The 26,290-nt window shown below is 39.9% G+C and overlaps 1 protein-coding gene across 1 annotated transcript; it reads right to left on the reverse strand.

Moving 5' to 3' along the window:
• Positions 1-287: 287 nt before the first annotated feature.
• Positions 288-25,962, reverse strand: LOC134499858 (cytochrome P450 2J5-like). The gene is made up of 9 exons (XM_063306728.1): positions 25,795-25,962; positions 19,110-19,269; positions 10,178-10,327; positions 9,829-9,989; positions 8,125-8,307; positions 5,842-5,983; positions 2,760-2,947; positions 1,482-1,623; positions 288-478 (listed from the first exon to the last, which is right to left on the reverse strand). The coding sequence occupies exons 1-9, from the start codon at positions 25,960-25,962 to the stop codon at positions 288-290; spliced, it is 1,485 nt and encodes a 494-aa protein (XP_063162798.1).
• Positions 25,963-26,290: the final 328 nt, after the last annotated feature.

Below are 26,290 nucleotides of genomic sequence, written 5' to 3' on the forward strand. Positions count from 1 at the left end.
CTTTGAAATATCTCTCTGCCATTCTTTAAATGGTAAATCTGTCAACAAAATTGGTATAGTCTGAAAAAGAAACGACATCCTGGGCAAGACATTCATCTTAATCATAGATAGTCTCCCCATAAGAGACAATTGTAATTTTTCCCATCTTAGCAAATCCTTTTTCACATGGAACAGTCCCCAATGTCCTAAGAGCTTTTAGGGCAAGCAAATCTGAGCAATATGCTCAGGGTGGAATTTCAGTCAAAGGGTAAAGAGCAACATTCAAATTTATGGTAATTGTCTTGGTTTTATGGTGTCCTACAATGAGGAACAGCACAAAGTTTGTAAGGATGAGGGTGCAATGATATTCCCACCATAGGTTCTTGACAGACTTCTTTGGCTCCTTCTGGCAGCTGAAACCTAAAGGACCTCAGCAGGATGGTCAAGAAAAGAAAGAGCTCCATCTTCGCCATTTGCTCACCCAGGCACACTCGGGGCCCTGCAATGGATAGATGAGGAAAATAGAAGTGGTTAGAAGTGATTGACACTTATTCACTAAGGTTTCCGGTTTCAATCCTAACAGAGGAATTTGGATTGGTAGGCAAAAGCTCATTTCTTCAGGTGGTCTACTCTAAAATTCTATTCTTGGAACCTCTACTTCTCTATTTTCCTTTACCCTCTTGGCTACCAGCACTTGTCCCCATAGCTTGCAGTTTCAAAAAGGAAGGGTCTTTCCACAGCTTAGGGGCTGGCATAAGTAAAGCATAGCACTCTTGTGATTTTCCTTTGATTATTAATCAAATGCAATCCTTCGGAAAAATGACTATCACAACCAGAAGAGCACAGAAGACAAGAATAGTCAGTGATGGACAACCTCCCAATCCCTGCCAGTGAAGTTCCAACGTCTCATTATCAATTACAGAAGCATTCCTTTTATTTCTGTTTATCTATATATGGAATTTATAGCCCACACCTCTCCTTTCATAAGCGCTCAAAGCAGCTTATAGTATTATTGTGGACAAAACTGGACAAGCCAAACAAAGGTTGGTCTGAAGAACAGGAGGAGAGCACATCAACAGGGGCTTGGATGCATTTAGAGTGTCACCAGCCACCATTAAGATATTATACAGCCTCTCCTTATTAATGATATCTCAGCACGACAGTGGCTGGATGATGCTATAAATCACAAGAAAATGGCGATAGCCCATTATGTACAGCAGAGGAACTTACTTTAAATATTCTAATATTCTAATAGATAATATTTTAATCTATTCTAATAGATCCAACAGTGGTAGGCAGCCCTGGGTGTGGTTGCTTGTTTGAAGATGCCCTCTCCACCTTTTAGTTTTTCTCTTTTAACATGTATATGACCTTTTATTTGTAAGCCACCCAGAGTCACTTCCATAGTGAGATGGGTGGTATATAAATTTAATAATAAATGCAATAATAAATAAATATAAATAAATAAATAAAATTCAGGTAAACATGGGTTACAGATTTACCTGCTCCAAATGGCAAAAATTCTTCCCTAGATATAAATTGTCCATCCTTGTCCAAAAAATGGTGTGGGTTGAACCTTTCAGGGGTCTCCCATCTCTTGGGATCATAAAGAACTGAGTTCAGATCTGTAACAACCAAAGTCCCCTGAAGGGGGAAGAAATACATTTTAACATACAGCTGATCAAGTTTCTAGAGCCTCCTAATTCCTAGCAAATTTCCCTTAACTGCATAAGGAAGATAATAACTATCTCCTACTGCCACCTTCACTAAAATGTAGGCTAGGCCAATTCCCCCACCCCCAGTGCAGAATGTTTGAAGGTATTTGTTCCTTGAGAATCAGCTGACTATCCATTACACACCATTTTTACAGGAAACAAATGAGTGTTTGTGCAAAGGAAATGCACATGGGTGGCAACCTGCTAGAGAACTGGAATCTTCCCATGTAGGACCTCATTATTGACAGCAACATCTCATGGACTGTGTTCATACAAGGCACTTAACCAGATCAGCTACAGGCTTAGTGGCTGCGTTCATACAGCATACAATAAGTAACCAGTCTTAACCTTGGTTCGGTTTTGTGGGTGCTTAGGGTGCTGTGTGAACCTAGTCTGCTTCTCAACCAGGGTTCTGTGGAAGCCTAGGGTTCCATGAGAAGTCACTAGGGGTTCCCCGGGAGATGACAATTTATTTAAAAAATTATTTCCAATTCGGGCAACTTCACATTAAAGAAGTAAGTTTCATTGTTTATTTTTAATTTAAGGGCATTGTTAATCCATATATACAGGCCTACACATGAATAATAATTTTGTAACTCCTGGCCTGTATTTGAGCCTGAATGTGCAGGGGTTCCCCGAGGCCTGAAAAATATTTCCAGGGTTCCTCCAGGGTCAAAAGGTTGAGAAAGGCTGGTTCATGTATTGTGCAAACACAGAAAATGGATTAAGTCAATAACCAAGTCAAATGAAGCTAATGTGGGTCTCATGAAATATAGCAGCAGGTTTCAGTTACTCTTGGTCACAAAAAATGTAAGAGCATATTATTGAAAAATTGTGCTGGTTAATGACTGCAATAAAGTTTTTCACGTTATTGAAAAACGTGAAACGTCTTATGTTTCCCAACAATTGAATCATTACTTGTATTCAGTGCATGAATTTCTTGACTTTCATATTAGGAAAAAAAAATAGGGTTTCAACATGTCCATTGCACAGGAAATTCCTTAGTGAATGAAACGTCCTCTCATATGTTAATAAATACAATCAATTTTGTATCAGCTTCAGTACCTTTGGAATGTGAAACCCATAGAGGTTCACATCTTTGGCACTTTGCCTAGGAACACCAACAATTAAGACATATTTCAAACGAAGAACTTCATGAATTACAGCATAGGTATATGGGAGTTTCAGCCGATCTTGATAGCAGATTGAATGAGAGGGATTCAAAGTGTCTTCTATCTCCTTGCGGACTTTCTCTGAAGGCCATGATAGAAAAGGAAAATTATCTCAGATTCTCCACTACAATTGATGCATTCACTGAAGAACATGGGACATATTCCACAAAGGACCTGAGTAAGAACTGAGTTGTGACGGCAGAGCATAAGGTGGTGTTTCTACACCTGGAGAGTTTCTAGATAGGTGGACTTCAACTCCCAGATTTCTCAGCAATAGCCATTCTAGCTGGGGAATTCTGGGAGCTGAAACTGACACATCAGGAGGGTGCCTTTGTTGGGAAACACGACTACAGAGGACCCTGGTGTTTTAAAGGAAGCTGATCTCTTGTTTTTGTATATAGCAATCAGCTTCCTTTAAAACACCAGGATCCTCTGTAGTCATGTTTCCCAAAAAAGGCACCCTCCTGATGTGTCAATTTCAGCTTACTGATATGTCAATACATCAAAATGAACTGTGAGCTGCAGAAACTTACAGAATTATTATTTGGGATAGCTGTTTCACCAACTCTGTTCAAATGCCTCTTTCATTTTGCCATATTTGTCTTTACCTGCACAAAGTACTTTTTTTTTTCCTTTAATGCTTTGTAGCATCCATCTTCAGCTGGAATGCCCCATAGATCTGTGAACTCCAGCTCCCCAAATTCCTCAACCAGCACAGCCATTGCAGAGAACTGTGGGAGGTGAAGTCTATCTGGAGAGCATTCAGGCAGGGGAAGGTGCCTCAAAGAGACAACTGAAAGCACAAGAATATTTAGATTTTTTTTTCCAGATTGAATGGAAATGAGAATAACTGACACTGTATTTGCAGACTTAATGGCAGAAGTAAAAGTACCTAAGAAGAGTGCCAATCTGTTGTGTTTGGTGACCAAGCTACTTCATTCTGCTGAATCCCTAAATTTCCATTCCCTTCCATAAATTCTCCAAACCTTCCCTGGGTTTTCAGCCAACTAAGTCCCTTCAAGAAGTGACAAATGAATCCTGTTCCATATTGCCACAAAAGGCCATCTGCAGCGTTTAACCGTTGCTTCAGTTGCTTTCAGGCATAGATGCATCTGACTGCCTTGAAAGAATCAAGCTGATCTCTTAGAATTTTGGTTTATTTCACAAAGACAGAAGGTCAGTCTTCAGTGGTGTTTCAAAGTATTATTTTGGAGCCAACTGTTCATTTAGAGCCAACTAAACTACTATGACAGCCAAAGCATGAATTTTGGGTGAGCAGAATTCTTGTTCTCCTTGGGTAGGGATGAGTCATATATTCAAAAAGAAAAAGAGATACATTCATACATACATACAGAGAACCTTCATTTCTGTGGACTAATTGGTGAAGAAGGTGTCTGTTATTTACAAATGTCCATAAAATATGAAAGCACAACACCGCAGCAATTGATGTCATTTGTGTGATGATGTTCTTATGTAACTGGATCATTTGCTTCATGCAAATAATACAAATGACATCATTTGCTTTATTTGCATAACAACATCATGCAAGTGATGTAAATTTGGTCCACTGCATGCAAATCTGTTGTTCCAAGGCCTGCTAAATCAAGGTTTCATTGTAGGTAGAATACATAGACATACTAATACAGTATCTCCTTTATCAATTATGGGCCATGATTAGCTACCAGCTTTCATTACAATACATGGTTAAGATCTCCGGTATGGTAAATTTTAATCAAACGTAGAGAACTGGGGAGACTTGTGTGAGCTAAGCCCACTCTTGGAAGTGTCCTCTCATGCAGTGGCAGGAAAATTTGCTACTGATACTCTCTCAACAACAAAAAAGAATATCCATTCTCATGCTTGATAAGGATGAATCCAGGGAAGTTTTGGAGAGTAAAATATTATAATATTATAGAATCTAAGATAGTATTATTGAGATAGCAGCACCTCAAAAGATGTCTGAACTCAGTAGCTAAGCAGGAAATCCCAGGGCTGCAAGCTAGACAAGATGAAAAGACATCCCTGAAGAAAAGGAGAGTAAACTGCTCTGAAACACTGCCAAGAACACATGGATGAGTCCATATCCTCACCATGATCTAAGTTTGACTTCAAAGAGACTTTGTATTCTTCCCAACCCCACCGAATGTTGGAAAGGAATTATATAAAGGGGCTCAAGACTTGGTCTGTCCATCTAGTTGTCTATCTTCCTGCCCACCAGCAGCTAACCCTCTGAAAGCTGTGCGGAACAGGACCAAATCTGTGTGTGGAGAGATGCTGGCAAAAGAAAGGTTAAATCTAAAAATAGTCCAGATCCATCCAAGAGCTGTGGAGGAAAACATCTGGAAAAAAATTAAACCTAGCCCTAGCTCTAATCCTAACCCGATGCATGGAAGTGGGGGTCAGAATGCTTCCAACAATATATGTTTAAGCCTCTGCAACATCCATCCTGGCCACATGACCCAGTGTGGAGCTATTGTAAGGACTTAGAAAGACTTCTAGGACCCAAGTTCTGCATGTTTACCCTTATGAGGGGCTGCCATATTTGGGCTGCAAAATCCAGACAACCAATAGATGGCAGAAAAGAGTCCAGTTATGGCCATCTGATATGGATTTAGATTTTGGCAGCTCCGATAGGGTCGCCCTGCTGTTATGAGAAAGAGAGGAAATCTGATGTAGGGGAAAAAACAGGAGAAAATGCATATCAAATGCATATCAAAGACACTGAGTTTAGTTTACTATCTTATACCCTTTCAAGACATCAGTCAAGCAGGCATTCGCTTTGCAGTCTGTTCCATTAAATAGCATTTCTTGCTGGTTTTGGATTTCCTCTTTATAGTTGCGAGTTAGAGATGAGCAATAATCAATTGCTCATCTACTCAAGCAGGAAATCTTGGAATCTATTGCTAAAACGAAAGCAAACGTCAATTTCAGGACCAGGAGAAGCATTTCACACCCTTGTAACACATCATTCTCACCTTGAACCTCGGGATAAGCCACCATGAGGAGCAGTGCCCATTGCAGGGTGGTGGCAGTGGTCTCTGTCCCTGCGATAAAGAAATCAACAATGCACTGAGCTAGGTTCTCTTCATCATAAGCAGATTCAGGGTCATCTTTACTCTGTTGTAGATAATAGAAAATATGAAGTCTTGTTTAAATCAACCTAAAAGTCCCAATTCATCATTTTCTGCTGTGTTGAAGGGAGGTCCTCCCTTTGTAGACTACATCTTTCATTTCCTTTCCAGATGCAAAAAGATCTTTGCATCTCAAAGGGGTCCACACATCTTTGGGGGTTCTTTGCTTAAGATTCAAGGTTGAATCTCCTTTGAGAAGCAATGCAGGCTTTGTCTCCTATTGCCATGGAGGGAAATCGGGTCTAGCAGTGACTTGAAACAGAGCCAGTTGAGAGAGGATAATGATTGGCAAAGGGGACAGCCAATGTCATGCCCATACAGTATTCTGCAAATGGGTGGAGAACATTTCAGTTCAGTATTGGGAAAGGCCCTCTGAAATCTCTCTCAGGCACATTCAACAAAACACAACTGCTTAGAACAGTGTTTCTCAACCTTGGCAACTTCAAGATGTGTGGACTTCAACTCAACTTCAACTTAGCTGCCCAGAGTCACTAGTCTGAGATGGGTGGCAATATAAATTGAATAAATACATAATAAAATAAAATAAATACACTCCCAGAGTTCCCCAGTCAGTTTGCTGGCTGGGGGACTCTGGGAGTTGAAGTCCACACATCTTAAAGTTGCCAAGGTTGAGAAACACTGCCTTGGAATGAGGAATAAATTGTATAAAAAGCACACTAGAAGTTAGGACAATGTCCTCTTTTTTCTCCCTTGCTCTCTGTACTCGATTACCTGTTTTGTTACTGTCTTTCCATTCTTTTTAATAAAATGAATGCACCCCGCTTCCCAAAATAGATATTCTTGGAAGCTAGAGCTCACCAGGGGTTGGCATTTGCATGGAAATACTGAGACCCCTGCTTAGTTGCAGAATTCAGAACAGATTCCTTTGCTCAGAACAATTTGGTTCTAGATATACAACTTCTCTGTTGGACTCTGGTTGGTGGATCTCTGGTTCTTTGAGGAGAAAAATACAGAAGTCTTTTCTGGCCATCTTGCTTTCATCCTAAGTGCACCGATTAATACCCAATGCTTTGCTGCAGCTTCAAAGAACTCGGTCTTTCTACCTTATCGTGTATATTTGGAACTGCCTTCCCAATAATTGCATAGCATTCAAGATGTAATTGCAAGATGCATGTAAAAAGGATGGAGCTCAATCATGCATTTGCAACCACCATCTTGACATTTTTCATACACACACACACACAAACACACACACACACAGACTGCAAAAGTCCCTGATTGCAAAGCAAAAGCTGGCCTTCTTCTATGCTGTAAAATGTTGTTTGCATTAATTATGCCTTGGGGCCAGTTTAAATTTGGAATGGACCCTAATCTGCAGCACTTTTAAGTACAAAAATTGAAGTCCATAGGAATGTTGCCATAACACAAATCTGCTGCCACATGGAATCATGAGGCATCTCATCCAATTCATGGGGGAATAAAAAATACTCCAATCTTTCCAATTATTTTCATGCATGTTTATATATAGGACTTACTAACCATTTTAGCCTAAATCTACTGGATTGAAGAACTTGGTAAGCTTTTTTGGATTTAGAATTAAAATAGGTTCTGATGGAATGGGAAATCTGTGTGTTTTTTTAAATAGCCTTCAAGAGAACTTCCAAAGGTCTGAGCACAGCAAATCCAATATACATAGACCATACCTGTATCCTCGAACAGAGTACAATAGGCCAGCTCACCCCAACTTGATGACCTCCATGTGCTAGAGAATTCCATTCACGTTCCCATCACAAGTAATGAAAGACTGCACTAGGCCTTTTCATTCTATTGTATAGGGAAAAGTGATTGGGAACCATCTACATGCAAATATTATCTGAAGCCCATAAAAATATCTTGTGGGCGCTGCAGATGTTCCTGTTTAATCACAGTTGACTGAGTCCTCAGATGAATGATATTTGCACACAAAATGTATGCTTAATTAATCAATCCAGACATGCAGGACTCTGGCAATTTGTTTCAAGCAACAAAGTGGAGGGAAGGATAGGTGAAGGAACGAATTTATATCTGAACAATGCAGCAAAATTGTTCAGTATGTTGGTCCTGGCAAAGTGGGATGCTATTCTGAGTTCTGAAGACCCACAAAAACTTCTTTCCATAGTGCCAGACACTTACTTTCTCCATCTGAAGAAGGTAGTAATCAATGAAGTCTTGTGGCTCATGCAGTGACTGAAGTTCCCTGTGCTTCTCTATCTCTTCCTTTGCAAATGAGATCACAAAGCCTAAAGAACGCATTGCCCTCTGATGAGGCCCTGGAAGATATTTCATCAACTGTGGAAACAACTCATACAGCTAAAGGAAAGATGCAAGAAAAAATCCTATCATAATAATATCATCAGCCAATTACCTGAGTTTACCACTTTGATAAGATTGTCTGAATAATTCATAATTCTTAAGGCTATATAGTTTGTATATATTCAGTAAATGGCTCCTGGATGCCAGTGGGCTGAATTGATCAGGGACATACTTTTTACCTAATCTGACCAGTTCACCTGTTTCACCTTTTGCCTGGAAGGCTTTGTCCATCACATTTAGTTTATGAATACACATTACAGAACTTTAACTTTGGCTTCATAGGATTGTATTAAAAGACAGTTCCAAAGATTAAACTTGAATGTTTAGAAATATGGTAGATGGGTAGTCCATGCTGACCCCAGAACCAAGGCATGATCTTTCTGAGAATATCCTGCTGATTTATCTTCTTTCTCATTCAGGTGAGTTCCTGAAGAGGACAGATGTTGCTATGAGCAATTATTTCTCTACGCTTTCTGTGTGTGTGTGTGTGCACACCTTCACATCAGTGCTGACTTCTGGCAACTGTCTGGACTACTCCCTGCAGTATTCTTGGCCAGTTTTCAGATGTGGCTTGCCATCACCTGCCTTCTAGGGCTGAGAGAGAGAGAGAGTGACTGGCCCAAGGTCACCCAGCTGGCTTCACACCTAAGACAAAGAACTCTACACCAAACTGCCCCTCCTACATTTTCAAAGATATTAAAATTACAATTATGTTGATTTTTATTCTGATGCTTCCACTTTGATTATGTTAGGGTTTGAGAGAAAGGGGTGTCCATTTTGAATCTTGCAGACTGCATGGTGTAATCTATAATCCAAGCCTTTTGGATTCTATGAGTCCAGATGATGAAAGGGGGAGGAAGGGGGATAAATAGAAGTCCAATGTGGCACTTGTTTGACAAAGCATGAAGTAGAGTTTCACAATCCAATGTATTGGAGGAAATGAAGTGGGTTGACCGGACTGTGAGTCAAAAACACTTATAGGCACTTATACCTATGGAGGCAGGGCACACATGGGAGGGGAGGGGAGGTCAAGCCCCTCTGAAAAAGGTTTTCATTTATTTGGGGCACTGGGTCCACCTAGAGGTGGCACTGGGTCCTTTGATAGCTCTTTCTGTGAGTCTCTGGCCTTATTTTTTTAAAACTTATCCTGCTCCTGCTTTGTTTCAAACCACTAATCTTTGAGAATTCAAGGTTCAGTGATAGGTTATTATGCTATTTATCCCACCTCTCCCCAGAAAAATTCCAGTAAAGACTTTAGGGTTTTGCTGAACTTCAGATCTGAAGAGGTATGCATGGAGTTGTTCACGCAGGAGCTCTCAGCGAGTCCTTAAAACAGTTGCCTTCCTGGGATCATGTGGTTGCCCTCCACAGCTAAAATTCTGTGTTAAGCTCCAGTCTCTTTTGTTTACACTGATAAATGAATCTCTATAATAAAAGTTATCAGAAAGATGATGGAGGATAGGATGAAGTTCTCCAGAAGACCTGTCTGAATCAGTAAACAAGAAGAAGACAACTCACCAGATAAAAAAAGCTGCCTCCAAATTTCATAGCACAATTAAAATTTTCTAACATTTTCTGGAATTTTCCATCTTCAACAGAAAATCTGTATCCAAAAACCAAAATGCATATCAAATTGGAGACTGCATTAGTGATAGGCAATGAAGGATCTAGTGGCTGTTCTGGAAATGAAAAAAAAAATTACCATCAGACAGATATTATTCTACTTTGCCTATTTATATCCACAGTGGGATTTCAGGACAGAAGAAAGGAGGTAGTTGGGAATCCATCAGCCAACATTTATTTTTAACCACTAAGAAGAAAACCAGAGATATCACTCTGAAACATACCGAGATTGTACATAACATACCTTTTGCACATGCAAAGATCTCCACCAGCCGATAAGCTTCCTCTTCTATTTGACCCTCTATGCCTTTTTTCCCCAGTCCAAGTTTCCGCATGGTGACCAGACCAAACCGCCTCTGCTGCTTCCAGCTTGGACCATTTGCAAATATAATACCTGAAGCCATTGGAAACCAGTAAGAAATTATACTAATAACCATTAAATATTGTTGGGTAGCTTAGTTTGTTTTTGTGCAAATTATGCACGGCATCCCAGAGCTCTCATTTTTTTCAGAATCTATGAACAACATGGTCAGTGATGCAAAATCAGCTTCTGTCTGTTCCAATGGTGCAGGTGAGACTGTCAGAACGAGATTGTATCCGATCTGAAATCTCATGCATTATATTAAACAGAGCAGAGAAGTCAAAGACCTACAATATTCAGCCATTGTTATATGGTTTTCTTTACTCCCTCCCTACACTAACCTCTACCAGTCATGTCTCACATCTGCCTTTTTCAAAGTTATAATTTGATTTTTCCATGTTGATTGTGCATGCTCCAGATACTTATATTTGGAATCTTTGCTCAAATATTCCAAAGCTATTGAGTCTATGATCTTTTCACTTCCAGGGAAAGCCTATAGGTCCTCCCCTGCAAAAAAAGAAGAAGAACCTTATCATTAAATAATTTGATTCCAGGTACAATTACAACCAAGTAAAAAATGGAATAGCAGAGCATTTATCACTTGCCACTCATATCTCCATATTTACCCAGCCAGTAGAATATCTTACCCTAATCTGTAGGCTGAGTCATGGCAACTGGATTTCTTTCTTTTGGGTTGAAACATTTCACTGCTTGTCCAAGCACCTTCTTCAGTCTGGGCAAAGGTTGGTGAGGGGACCCCATATATGTCTTCCAGAGTGGCTGCATTGTCCCTACACCTGAATGGCTTGTTAATTGTGCCATGGAGGAGTGGATTGTCTTTGGGATATCTTATGCCTAGATCCCTTGCTCATCCCCAAGTGGATCGTTAAGTATGGCCTTCCTGGTGAAAAAGCAGCATGAAAAATGTGGGACAAGTTGTGTCTAAACCCTCCCTCTTAAGGAATCCATTCATACCAAAGTGGAAAATCCTTCCCTCAATAGAGGCAGAGGCCTCAGACACAACTTGTCCCACATTTTTCATGCTGCTTTTTCACCAGGAAGGCCACACTTAACGATCCACTTGGGGATGAGCAAGGGATCTAGGAGTAAGACATCCCAAAGACAATCCATTCCTCCATGGCACAATTAACAAGCCGTTCAGGTGTAGGGACAATGCAGCCACTCTGGAAGACATATATGGTGTCCCCTCACCAACCTTTGCCCAGACTGAAGAAGGTGCTTGGACAAGCAGTGAAACGTTTCTACCAAAAAGAAAGAAATCCAGTTGCCATGACTCAATTTACAGGTAATTCCACCTGGATAACTGAGAATCTTCACTGACATCTCACCCTAATATTTTATAAAAGATTATGTATAAGGCATATTACTAAATATATATCAAGAGATTGATAAATTTCTCCCCATGGGTTTTTTGGGGGAGGTTGAGAATCTAATTGTATTACTTAATGCACTTTGTTCTAATGCTCTAAGACTGATAGCATTTAAGATTGTTAGCCCTTTGAGGTAGTCCAGACAAGACACACAACCAGAATTACCTATCTTTATTGTTAGGTTACAGTAACAGAATCTTGCAAGACTGAAAGTATTTCTCCCCTCCTTTCCTTTTACTCTTCAGAAAACTAGGGAGGGTCCCTTATGAAACGCTTCTCACCCCTCCTCCCCTTCTGTGGACTGCAATATTTTTTACATGCTGGTTGATCAGACTGCGGCTTTTCCTCCTGTCTCCCAAGGTCATTCCCACATCCCATTACACTATCCTTTGACAGAATGAGAGATAAGGGTTGATGATATAAAGATGAACTGAAATCATTGGCTGTTCTTTGTTTTTTAACCTATCCTTCAAGGAAGCAGAATTTCTTTTTTTCAAATACGTCTATCATAGGTCTTTATTCATTTTCAGAAATGGATTGTAATTTCCAGGAATTAGCCAATACAATAATAGGCTATAAATGTGTTAATAACTTATTAATAGTATTTGTTAAACAAACAGCTATAGTCCTGGTAACCCTTGATATTCACACTGCAAATCTAGAGATGCAGAAAAGGTGGGAGGGGATCCATTTATTCTTGTTTATACGTACATCTAAGGCATCACAAAATGAAGAACATAAAATAGCTTATAGTGGGTTAGGGAAAAATAATAGAATGTTTTCTGCAAATAAACTAGTTCTATGTTCTATGCCATTCATATTTACTCCCTTGATTCTAGGAAGAGAACAAATGGACTGTGAACATATCAGTGGTACTGTGGGAGCTGCAAAAAAAGAAAAACAAGAGGGGATGATTTGTCTTGCCAGGGCAACTGGCTGTCTTTTATGCCCAATTATTCAAAGTCTTCATACAGGTGTTCCAAAACTAAATGTTGTCCTCCAAGTCCATTCTCAAAACTTGAACAACACAATACTATTCCAAATTATCACACAATTTGCACACACCTATGAATATCAAGCCTTGATGGAACCAATTACCCAGGATAGATAATGGCTCCCCTTCACTGGATGCGTTCAAGCTGTCAGCCTAGCAAGATAGTCCAGACAGGAAGCATGCCCAGATGAACTAATTCTACTTTATTGTAAGGTTTCATCAAGAGAATCTTGCAAGTTTGAAAGTACATTTCTCCCCCATCCCCTTTACAGCTCAAGAAACGAGGGAGGGTCTCTTCTGAGACATTTGCCATGCCCCCATTCCTTCTGTGGGTTAAGCTACCTCTTAACTGACTGTTCCCCTGGCTGTGGCTCTTCCCCTTATCTCTCAAGGTCATTCCCACATACCATTACACAAGCAGAGACCTGACCTCCATCTATCCAGGATGCTTTAATTTGGATTCCTGTGTTGACCAGGGAGTTGGACTAAATAGCAGCCATGGTAGCACCCATTCTGTAGACCCCTGAGCCCTCCCAAAATAAGTAGGACCAAAAACAGTTTTGCAGACTCTTAAGCTGATAGAAATTGTGCAGTCCTGAAGTAGATAGTATAATCTTGGCACTGGAATTAATTGGTCTCCAACTTCCTATTATGTTAGAGTGCACCGTTTAAATCCCTACTGAGAATTATGTCCCCACTTTTTTATTAATTCAGTGCCTTACCACATCAGATAGAATCTTTATTTGACTTAGCATTATCCGAGTAAGATGGCCAGTAGCTATAGAGTAATAACAGATCTACATTTTCATCACATCATCATTTTTCTAGATACCTGAGATAGAAAAGATTCAGCCCCAGCTTTCAAATATCCCATAGGCACATTGAGGATATGCCAAATTAAGACAATCTGAAGGAACTTGGGATGTTCTGTCTGGAGAGAAGAAGACTTAGGGTAGACCTGATAGCCATGTTCAGGTACATAAAGAGAAGCTGCAAGGAAGATGGCCAAGAACTATCTTCCGCGGCCACAGAAAGTAGGACCAGAAATAACAGGTACAAATGGCAGTTACCTAGATTCTGTTTAAATATAAAACAACTTCCTGACAGTAAGATCTATACAACCAACAGATGTTGTATAATCACCTCTGAAGATTTTTATGGATTGATTTTCCTGCATATTGCAAATCATTGGACTAACTGATTCTTGGGGTTCTGCTTCTAATTTCACAGCTCTATGATTCTGTGATTCTAACTTCATAGCATCTAACACCAGGAAGGAAAGGAGGGAGGGAGGGAGGGGAGGGGAGGGGAGGGGAGGGAGGGGAGGGGAGGGGACGACACAAGATCCTGCTCCAAAGAAGTGTTCTTTCCTTAGGTACAGTAAACTGAATAGCACATCCCTCAGTTTGTCTGGCTGAAATTCCTCCAGGGTGGTTTTACGTTTGCGAGAATGAATGTGCCTCCCCTGTCCTAACAGCCAGGAACCATGCTGAGACAAGGAACAGGTCTCTAGTGTTTTATTGCTGCTACATAACAGGAAAATCCTAACAAACTGAAGAAGCGTGGGAAAAACCCAGACAGATAAACCCCAAAGGCTAAGGTGGGCCCAATCTGTGTCTCTTGGAATGGCCACCTAATTCCTCAGTGCTACGCATGCGCTTTACAGCCTGGATGGGAGCCCCTTCCTGCTCACCATCCTCACTCATGACATCCCCTCTCTGATCCACTGCTTAAGAAGATTATTTCCACTCTGACAATAACTGTATACAATATAACAGCAGTCAGGTAGAATTAAGATTTGCAAACTATAAAGATAAAATTTCAGGGGTTTGATCCTGATGGCCTTGGTAGCCCCATGATTTTAGGAAAATAAGTAACAGCAAGAACATGGCAAGATCCCAGATTAGCTGACTGCTCATATTTCAGTTAAATGGCTAGTTTCACACATGATAGTATCAGTCCCATCCAGATAAAATAAGGGTTTCTTTCTGTTCCAAGGGGCAAAATACTGTATTCTGATTGCTGAAGCACTTTGATCGGATTTCAAAGGCTTAAAGGATTTTATTTTTTATTTATATTTTATTTAAAAATACTGTTTGTATTGTATTTTAATCTGTATTTATCTTAGTGTTCTTGTAAACCGCCCACTCTTTGAGTGAGATGGTGGTGACAAAACTTGAAATATTAAATAAATATATAAATAAAAATTTTGTCGCATAAAAGGACCTATTTCAGCTGTCATGAGAACTTGCCTTCCATGAAAGACCATCAGTTTAAATGGAAAATCCCATTTAAAAGATGAAATCTGCTTTTCTTAGTTCATCAACATACATTTTAGACTCTTTTCATTTATGCAAGATATCTTGGGGTATATCTTAAAATAGTTACCCTCTGATGTCTTTACATTCAAAGCATTCAAAGCTTTTGTTTTTTCCTTACAGGAATAATATTGGACAGGTTCTTAATGGGAGAAGTTGGCCATTAGACAGTCAGGCTTTAAAACATTAAATGCCCAGTAAGCAACTGGCAACCAGGACAGATCTTTCAGTTCAGATATCCTATGATCACCTTATGCTGGTTAGTGGCCTATGCTGCGACACTTTATACCAACTGCACTTCCAGGCATTTCAAGGACAGCCCTACATAGCCCCATCATCATCAGCTCCACCTGGCTCAAGAAGAAATACAGAAATAAAGAAATACACTAGACATAATTGTGCAAAGACACTTCTTGCCCCAGCAGACACCTGTGAATCCAATAACAGCTGAAGATCAAGGAGCACTCACAGATGACAAATCTGCTCTTTCAGGGAGAATGCAAACCAGACTGAATCTCAGTACCAAAGAACAGTTTCTTTTTTACCTCTGTTTTTAACGTAATTTCATTTTCCTTCTCAGTCTTTGATCAAATTTAGGCAATCTTCAGGGTAGTGATTGCTTCCTTGGAGCTGGAGGGAAGGGAGCTGACTGTCTTCAGCTGCAGAGGGCATAGGGAATGGCCTTGAAGGACAGGAGGAACAGCAGCTACCAAGGGAGTGGTCATATAAGCAGGGCTTGAGTCCGGGCCAAGAAAATAACATGAGAAAACATCTCAGACAAGCCCCTCCCTAGTTCACATAAAAATAAAGGAAAAGATGGAGCGAGGAAGCACATTTAGATTTGCAAGTTTCTGTTACTACAGCTGATTCAATAAAAATAATTCTGACTTATAGGGCATTGGTTTCTTAGTCTGTTCTACCCTGTAGGGCTGACATCAGCCTATTAATGACACCTTGCTCTAAAATCCCAAATGACCTCTCCCAGCAGCATGTTGAACAAATGGAACTTTTTCAATACCTCAGGTCAGTGTTTCTCAGCCTCAGCAATTTTAAGATATGTGGGCTTATCTTAGCAAATTTAAGATATGTGGACTTAGCTCCCAGAATTCCCAGAAGTCCACACATCTTAAAGTTGCTGGGGTTGAGAAACACTGCCATAGATCAATGGCTATATTTTGCATAAAAGATCTAAAAGATTTTGCAGGTAGAATTGCTATTTTAAAAGAATATGCAATAAAAATGGAATCGCCTTTCAATTTCTATGATAATTCAGGCACCAATGGATGATGATCAGAACCCAGAATAGAAACTGAGATAGTAAATGATGAAGCTCAAATCAAGTGGTAAAAAGAATACAGTAAACAGGCTATTATTGGTATGAACTGAGAAGGATATTTAAAAATAAGGGAAAAGAGAAATGTTGAATGGAAGAACTTGATGCTATCAGTTGTTTTATAAGCAGCACTGACTACTCAAAGAAAAAAAAAATCCTGGGACCATTTTAGAAGACGAACCAGGAAATAAATAGGCAATGGATAATAGGCATTATGCAGCACTTTTGCATGTCTGGAATGCATTTTAACATTTTTGTTTTTCCTCCAGGCTCTGCAAATGCAGTGAATCACATAGAAGCAAGTGATTCACGACGGATGCAGATTAAATGAAAATGGTTGGTTGAGAACTTCCAAAGAACATGTTTTCAAATAAAAGCACAGTACTGGGCACAGATCTATCAGGAAAGAAAGCAGTGCCCTCCAGGTGTTTTGGAGAACAGCTCCCATCCTTGACTGTGCCAGTTTGGGATTATGAGAATTGGTTCAAAGCAACTGGAGGGTGCTAAACTACTTAATCCCTATTGAAGAAGCAGTAGGGAACATTGGGGGGGGGGGATGTCAGAAAAAGATAGTGGTCATGATTGTACAATCAAAGTCTCCCTCCTTTACATACGTATCACACACGCCTGTTTAGGCTTAATCCCTGTATAAGCAGGTTATTCCCTGTTTAAGCAGGGGTTAACACCAGACAAACAATCAAGCGGGAAACAATACCCTAATCAAGGAACTGCCAATGAGAAAACCCCACCCCCACCAACTGTGGCAGAACAAGCTACTGTATATAAACTGTATGTTAGGCTTAATCCCTGCTTACGCAGATTAATCCCTGCTTAAGAAGGGATTAAAACCAGATGAACAATAAAGCAGAAAACAATATCTGAATTGTATATCCTGCCTTCAAAGGAGCTACCACTCTTGCTTCATTGCCAGTTTTTCCAACCCCCTGTACTTGCCATTCATGCATTTTGCTGATACTTGTGTGCCTGGTCATGCCATCACCACTTTCTCCCACTGATCAGGAATTTCTGCATATTAATGAGAATTTCCCATTTGATTTCTCAGTGCTCTTCCCATTCCCTCCCTCCCTTTCTCTCTCTGTTTCTCTTACTTATTTTATAGCATATATCATCTGCCCCAATCTGCAAGGATTTGCAAAGCAGGACTCTGGCCCACATCAATGTATCTGGTACTTCGATTCTGTCTTCTTCAGTAAAAATAGCTTAAGTGCATCCTAATACCTCATGTAGGAGAAAGGAACTGTTTGATGTTTTTCCCACCAGTACAAAATCTAACTGCTTCTTTGTCCCACCAGTAAAGCGGTAAGGAGAGCAAACACACTGGCCTCATTACCGAGTTACGTTGTAATTCAGTTTTGGAACAGAGCAAATTATGTCAGCATATTTCGGTGTCAACTCATGGACTACAGCAGGGTTGTTCAAACTGTGTTCTGTGGATCTCTAGATGAGAACGTGATGGGTTTCCATGAGACTCAAGACAAAGTCCACTTGAACACAGCCAATTCTCCATTATAAAGCTTTGCCTCTTAATAATGGATTCCAGAATTTTTTTTTAACTCATAGGTTCCACAGCCTGAAAAAATTTTGAAAACCTTGGACAAGAAAACACCAGGTTAAACCAGCAGCTTGGATGTGGCAGTTTCAATGTCTGAAATGACACCTTTTGGAAGTGAATTGAATCCCAATTCCAGCCCTAGAGAAAAAACTTCAAGATGGCTGTGTGGAAGAGCAGGCTGCTTAAAAAAAAATTGCAGGCACCCACACTGCCTTCTTTCCCTCCTATTTGAGCCTTCTCTTCCGCATCAGGATGGCAGAGTGGCTTATAAAAGCTGCAACCTTGAAACAGCTGGGGGAGGAGAGGTATGTGTGAGTGTGTGTTTGAAGCTCTGCAGGAGTAACAGATGGAAAGCAGCCAAATAAAAAAACTTTTTTCTTCACAAAGACTAGAGGGTCCAGAGAAAAAAAGCAGCAGCAAAGCAAAACCCAGAACAACCCTGAGAAGGTGCAGGTGCTTTACAAGCTGCTCAGCAATGCAATAGAAGAAATCCCAGAGAGGAGAGAGGATTGACAGTCAGACCAGGGTTGGTAAGGGCAAAACACTGCTCTATACTAGGAATAGGAATAGTATGCTAGTAATAGTAGACAAGTAACCTGTAATAGTATAGAAGTCATAGTACAGAATGTAGTGTAGAAATAGTAGTATAACACTGTATAGAATAATTAGTAATAGCATATAGGATAACATTGTATGGTAATAGAGACAGAGTATAGGATAATAGCTATAGAAAATAGTCACCTATATATTTGTAAGTTTCACTTTTATATTTTTTCAAAATAAAACATCTCCCCAATCCTTAGAGCAGTGTTTCTCAACCTTGGCCACTTCCATGCTGTGTGGACTTCAAGTCCCAGAATTCAACTTCAACTCCCAGAATTCAACTTCAACTCCCAGAATTCAACTTCAACTCCCAGAATTTCCTAGGCTAGCTGGGGAGTTCTGGGAGTTGAAGTCCACACAGCTTGAAGTGGCCAAGGTTGAGAAGCACTGCCTTATAGGCAGATATAAAAAATCCAGTTGTCTAGGGTCCAGTGTTTTGGGGGGATCTTTTGAGCCTGAGGCAATCAAATTGGGCATAGTTTAAAAAGAACCCATGAGAGGCTGATCCGTTCAGAGATTTCCTTTGTTGTCATTTGCTTGAAAATTCTCTGCTATTTCACCAGAGAACCGATAACTAGCCCCTTAAGCTTCATGAAAACTTACCCTTGTTTTTAAAGGCATCTCTAATAAATGGAGTCATTTGTCGCTCAGCAAAATCTTCTGTTTCGATAAGGGCTTCTCTTACTGCTTGAAATCCAGAGAATACTACTATAGGCATGTGTCCTGACCATATTGTGTAAATGTTTCCATATTGCTTAGCCAGCTGCCATTTGAATCAAAACAGAAAATGCAAATATTACATTCAGTCCTAGTCGTTTATTTCCAACTACTATATGAACTAAGGCTTTCCCAAAGCTGCAGAATCTGATCAAAGGTGTGCAAAATATTCTGAGTTCAGAGCAATGGTTTTAAGTGTTCTGAGTGCCCCACAAAATTCCTTGTTCCAATAGTTTTGCCCCTAACTTGGCTTGTTGCTTTATCAATTGCAATTAGCTTGTTGTTTCCAATGCATTAAACCCTTCAGCATTAACTAACACAAGACAAGCAATTCTGAGATTAGGCTGAATTCTTCTTCCTTTAGACCACTGTTTCCAGTCTTCCAGGCCCTCACTTTGGAGGAGCTGCTTGGTCCAATAGAGCAGAAGCTAAACAAAGTCAACAGTCACCCTACCTTTCAAGGGACTAGAGTTTGTTCAGCTCAGATGCACAAAAGCAGATGGCATTGCTCGTCCTGCCATTGGTTAAGTCTAAACTAGGTCAGAAGAGGGTCAGGGTGAGGAGGAACAGCAAATATATAAATGTATGTTCAGGTTGAAATAAACCAAGCTGGGCTTTGTTTGTGGAGAGCAGAGAACGAAACATTTTGGGGCCTATCTGCATCCCCTATTATTAACCCTTTAATAGTTAGCAATATTTGTACCTTTTCTTTTAGTTGGTTTTAGTGAAAGCAGTGCAAGAATGGATCATGTTAAAAGGCAGAGGCATGGGAATATATCTGACTTGGGTAGACCAACAGCCATTGAATATCATTCTCTGCAGCAGGATTTACAATGTTGGACAGTCCTGGGACACAATCAGAGATCAATTTGAGGGGTGTGGGGGAGGGGGAGGATCTTTTGCTGGGACAAGCAGAGAAGTAATGCTCAGGTCTAGCTGGCCTCTGCTTCCTCAATATCAATCCAGAAGCACCAACAGAGCCCCACCACAATTGAACAAGGCGTGCTATGACCCCGGGGACAATGTTTCACAATCCAATTTTGAACTTTATTTACATGGTTCTGCGTAAGCATCAGCCAGGTATTCTGGCAACAGGTGACAGCACATGAAAATGTATGCTCTTAATTTGTGGCAAGGAACCAGCTCTGAAGTTGAGCAAGGTATCTCCCAAGGAAGCAGCAGTCAGCAGATAAACAGCAGAGTGGCTCAAAGGAAACATAAGTCAAATGTGTTTCCTTTCAGCATGGCAGTGAATGCGGCTTCCAACACTTCCTCCAGCTTTTGCTCCTGAATAGAGTATCCCTGCATTACCTTCATCAGGTAGATGGTGTCTTCCCTACATCAGGCATAGAAGGAAGAAGAATTGGGATTGCTTCAACACAAATGTGTACTCTACACTGGCCAACTCAACCTTGGGAGAGGATGGGTGGGCATGAACACTGCTTGCCTCTTTCTCCCTACAATCTGATGAAGATGAGACATGTGAGAAGGGACATTGCTACTGCTGCAACACATGGTTTGTTGCACAAACAGGCATAGGTGGCTGCTGCTTCATGCTGAATTGGTGGATGTCAGCCACAAGACAGATGGGCTGGATGGGCCATGCTTCTCATGGCTGACGCCTTGCTGCCACACAGACAAATCTCAAGCTCTACTTCATGGTTACCAGCAATGATCCCACATCTTCAAGGCAGCCAGGCAGGCACAGCGATGGTGAGCAATAGCTGCACAATTCACCCTCTCTCCTTGCTGAAATCCTTCTCTTTTTCTTTGTACTTCTTGAGTACAAACACCATGGTTAGTCAGGTGCTACCTTGGTCAATTTCCTAGAAAAGACTTTAAGCAACATCTAGAAGAAGTTCACCTGTGGGGAATGAAAAGTCTTAGCAAATGGTCTGAAGTCTTCAATCATGTACCTTATGAAGTACTGCATAATGATGCCACCTGTATATTGGCAACCATCAGCAGTGACAGACACAAGGGGGAAAGGCCTCCTGTTGTAAGGATGGCCCTATCAGAGGCAAGGAGGCTGGTCCACATGAAGTAAGTTGAACACTGATCGCAAGTTCTACTTTTAGCATCAGCTAATTCTAGAAGTGTTTTTTTTATGGTGAGCACAAGCATGCTGGCCTCCTGCAAGAGTGGCATGCTTTGCATCTTGTTAAAGAAAAGAGAGGCATCTGCAGGCACCTGGGGCAGAAATGCACTGTGCATTATCTTCCTAAGCTATAGGTTGGTGACCAAAAGAAAGTGCTCCTTTTTGGGTAGCCAGTGCTCAATATGCATCAGTGGCATGTCACACAATCCCAACCAGAATCCCACGAAAGACAGTATTTTCCAGAGTACAGGACATAATGGCACCCTATTGCTTTCCTTATGCGTGAATATTGTCTTGCAGTAAATAGCACCATATAAACAATCGGAAGAAACAATATCCTAATCAAGAAGCTATTAAGGAAGAAATCAATTCCCAGCCAAGATAAGTAGGGCAAGCTACTATAGATAAACAACCAGCAAATCCCACCTTCCCTGCCCTGTTGTTGCCCCTTAAGAAAGGGGGCCTGATAGAAGCATTAAAATTATGCACAGTATGGAACAAGTTGAACAGAGATAATTTTTTCTTTCTCTCTTGCAAAACAAGAAATCAGGATCATCCCCCGAAATTAAATGCAACGTGATTCAGGTCTGATAAAACAAAGTCCTTATGTATGCAATGCAAAAACTGTGGGATTCACTGCTGCCAGATGTGTTGATGACCATCAATTTAGACAGCTTTAAGTAGGGAACTAGATAAATCCATGGAAGGCTGGTTTGTCAGAGACTATTCATTCTGATGGTTCTGTACTGCCAACTGAATCCCAAGCAGCGCAGACAAAAAAGCAGCTGCGGAAGCAACAGTAAAAGAGGCCGATGGACCTCTGACTCTTCCTTGTGAACTTCTAAATTCACCTGGGTGGCTGAGACCCTGAATGTTAGATTAGATGAACCAAGTTGTCCATCATAGCTGATTTTATGTCCTCTACTGAATGAAATCAGTTCTTAGCACTAGTTTATTATTAGTTCTTAATAATAAGGACTAATATGGAGCTGGGGACTGAGGAGAGAGAGGAGACTCTGTTGGAAGAGGGTGTGTTTCATTTGTGGTTGTCTGTGTTAGTGATCAGCAAGGGAAGGTCCTCTTTTCTTCTTTGGAGGAATAGCTTGTAATTGCATTTTAGACCAGGGGACTTGTTAGAAAAAGAATAGGTGAGTTAGAGTTGGTATAAAGATAGAATGGGCTGGAACAGACCAGGAAAAGCACTGTTGAAAGGAAACTTATGGCAGAAAGTAGTAGAGATAAATGAGCACATTCTTTAAAAACTGAAATCCACCTGTAACAGCTTGGATTGTCCAAACACCAACTTTGCAACCAGCCAGAATAATCAAACTCATCGGTAGGTCTGGTAGGGTTAGAAAGTTTTGATGCAAGCCAATTCAAAATGTCCATGAAACAATGTTCCACCACCACCACCCCCAACTGGTGAGAAGGGGAATACATTTTTAAAAAATGACCCAGAATACCTATTTATTTATTTATTTAATACCCTGCCTTTATTATTTTTATAAATAACTCAAGGTGGCAAGCATTCCAACTACTCCTTCCTCCTCCTATTTTCCCCACAACAACACCCCTGTGAGGTGAGTTGGGCTGAGAGAGAGAGACTGGCCCAAGGTCACCCAGCCGGCTTTCGTGCCTAAGGCAGGACTAGAACTCTCCTGATTTCTAGCTGGTTGCCTTAACCACTAGACAAAACTGGTTCTCACCAATCCAGCTAAAATCCCTAGTTACACAAAACTAGAAGGTACCAAGGATGTAAAATACAAATCTTCCATAGGCACCATATAAACTAGTGGTTTCTATTTATTTGTCAAACTTGTAATCCACCCAGCTCCAAAATGATCTTGCAACAATTACTGTGATAACATTCTATGAGCTGATAGAATGCCAGGCTGTAATGATAGGCAATTGATTTGCAGCAATTAGTGTGATGACATACTAAGAGCTGACACAATGCCAGGCTGTTACGGTGAAATATGGCAGGGCATTTGCATACAAAATCAGATTTGGGGCATGTTGTTGGTTGACTGGGGTGGGGGATGAAGGACCAGAGAGATGAGAAGGATGAACACCGGAGGAAAGACATATGCGAAGGATGTTAACCAATGACTTAGAACGCATCTTCACAGACAGCTAATGCTTCACGTTTGGGGAATGATTGGCAATGGTAAACTGCTGGCTGATCTACAGGAATTGAAATTTCCAAAGCAATCAAGAAAGCAAAGGGGAGAAGGTATACAGAAGGCAGAGAACCAGAAGAGGGTAAATCAAGGAATTCAGGTCTGCTGTGCATGGGAAAAATGAGACTGAGGGGGAAAGAAGGAAAAGAATGCTCTTTAAAAGCCCTTGAAGTACAAAGGCTTTTTGGTGAACTTGGAATCAAGCAGCTGCATGATGTTGTTGGATGGCTGTGGTTTTGAGGGTATTTGAACAACAGCACAAAGGATTGATTGATTGATTGATTGATTGATTGACTGTATATCAATCAATCAATCAATCAAAGTATACCTATGTTGCAAAGTATTACAGAAAGAAAATTAAGAAAAAAGGCATTAACACAGTAAGCCCAGTTGATTATATTCATTTGCATTGGTTTGGGGGTATTAACTAAAACATTTATGCCAGCATAATTTGGAAAGAGTTTCATAAGTGAGATGGGGAAAAATAACTTCCTAGCTTTCTTAAAGATACTACTGTTATTTAGCTAGCAAAAGGTTTTAATCTGTGGTGTTATCAATTTCACAAGCCAAAGCTTGGAGAATTAGAATTTTTGTCTAGATTCCTGATGGGTAACTAAAAAGGCCCATTATCGGTTTCCCCATGAAAGCCATCCTTTGTCCCTTAATAGTCAGATAAACATCGACAGTGAAAGCAAACTTGGGGATATGCATTAGGATATGTAGCAAATAATTACCTGTATGAATTTGTATTTAGAATCATTATATTGACTGGAACAAAATTTGAAGGTTGCCATCCTATTGCAACCTGAGGTATTTTTACTAGATTTCACCAAACCATACACCCCTTCAAAATATATTGAATTATCACTGTATATGTTAAAGGATACAAGAATTTCACATGCCTTTTATTGGAAAAGACCTTTGATTCCCTCTTTAGAAGAATGGCTAACCAAATTGTAGGTGTATGCCTCAATGTCTAGAATAACTTTGTGTTTAAAAAGTAAATCCAACTCAGAATTTAATTTTAAATGGAAACCATTGGATTATAATATTAAGCATGGAATTGTGCCATACCCCAAATTTGCTTTCAAAGTTCATATTTTAACACTGTATAATTTATAGAATTTGTAGAATGTGTTGTTTGCCACTTCTGGTTTTAATCATTTGAAGAATGTTAACCAAGTATTTTTTAGCTTAAAGCTCAACATGGATACTAGATTTTATCTAGAAAATGGGTGTGAAATATACTATAAACTTCTAATGATGCATTAGAATATATCACTTTCATGATATTTCAGATTTGTTGTTTATCTACTTGTGTTTTGGTATCTGTACCTGATTTTCATCTACTTATTTCTTGTGTGCTTTCAAAATATATAATAAAGAACTGAAAAAAGAAAACTAAAAGTCAGTTCCTATGGCCAAAAAAAAAAAAGAATCATTGCACTGGTCCACAATTTAAGGATAATGTGAATTTATTCCTGTAATTTTTGAGAGAAGAACTGTAGTACCAGAATACCGAGGGCCATATGCAGAATTAATGCACAGAAAAGGAAAGCACCTTGAGGCCTTTAATCTTTTTGGGATTTTAATCTGAATGATACATCATGTAATATTGTTCTGGTTAAGGTTAAAGGACTAGTCAATAGAATGAAAGACACAACCCAGAATAACTTTCAAAAAGTGCTACTTGTCTTTCCACTTTAATAGTATTTCTTTCATTCGTTCATTCATTCATTCATTCAGAGAGAGGTGATAGATTATTATTACTATTATTATTATTATTACAAACTTTGTAATCATAAATTATTATTATTACAAACTTCTATGGACACCCATCTTAATCAAATACCTCTGCCCAGCTAACAAACATAAAAACAGAAACTTACATGTAATAAACTATAAAAGGCACCAGATAAAAAATAAGTTTACACCTGTACGCACACTTACATACAACTTACTTCCATTTTAATATACACATTAAACATAGCAAATTATGCAGCCAGTCATTTTGTTGTTTTATAAGAAAATAACTGATTATTGGTAGATAAAGTAGCAGAAGAGTCATTATATACCAGGTGGGATGATGTTAATTATTAAATAAATCATAGGATACAAAGCTATGGTATCATATCTGGTCAACATCTGGTGAATGAAACTCTACCAGGAAGCATTTCTGCTAAGCCAATTTCCATAACTACCTTCCAGAAAGTTTTATTGACCTAGCAGGAACAAAATATTCTCCTTGCTAAATAACGTCATGATTTAAGTCACTGGTTTGGGGAGACAATACCTTAATTAAAAGTGTCGGAGTTATTCGGATTCCCGTCTGCCAGGCAACGCCAATGAAAGGAAGTGGAAAGGGCCCAGGAGGGTAACTTCTGCGGGACCAAAGCTGTTTCAGGAAATACAACAGTACCCCAAACAGGAACAGAGCAAACAATTTTCCAATTGTCTCCATTTTTTTGCCTTTTTTTAAAAAACTGCTTTTTGTATATTTCAAGCTGGCTGGAGCTGGATCTGCCTTCTCCTCTGGATTTTGCCTTCCTGAGAGAGGACACCTTTGTTTTTCAACCTTTTATACTCTCCATGATAAAAATGTAAACACCACTTCTTACACCATATTCAATAATGATAGGAATGCCTTCTCTTCAAACCTGTTATAATAGAATATGAAAACATAGTTAAGGCTTGGATGCTCTTCATTTACATAATTGAAGGGCAGAGAATTTAGCAACACAGTTCTACATACAGTTGGGTGAGTTACAATTGGGGAAGTGATACATGCC

Source organism: Candoia aspera, chromosome 6, assembly GCF_035149785.1.
Source record: "Candoia aspera isolate rCanAsp1 chromosome 6, rCanAsp1.hap2, whole genome shotgun sequence".
In the NCBI taxonomy this organism is placed as follows: domain Eukaryota; kingdom Metazoa; phylum Chordata; class Lepidosauria; order Squamata; family Boidae; genus Candoia; species Candoia aspera.

Coding starts and splice junctions, on each gene's coding strand:
- LOC134499858 (XM_063306728.1), bottom strand. CDS start 25,962: ATGGAGACAATTGGAAAATTGTTTGCTCTGTTCCTGTTTGGGGTACTG. Junction 8,308..9,828: donor GAGGCAGCTTTTTTTATCTG/GTGAGTTGTCTT, acceptor TCTTTCCTTTAG/CTGTATGAGTTGTTTCCACA. Junction 5,984..8,124: donor TTCAGATGGAGAAAGTAAGT/GTCTGGCACTAT, acceptor TATCTACAACAG/AGTAAAGATGACCCTGAATC.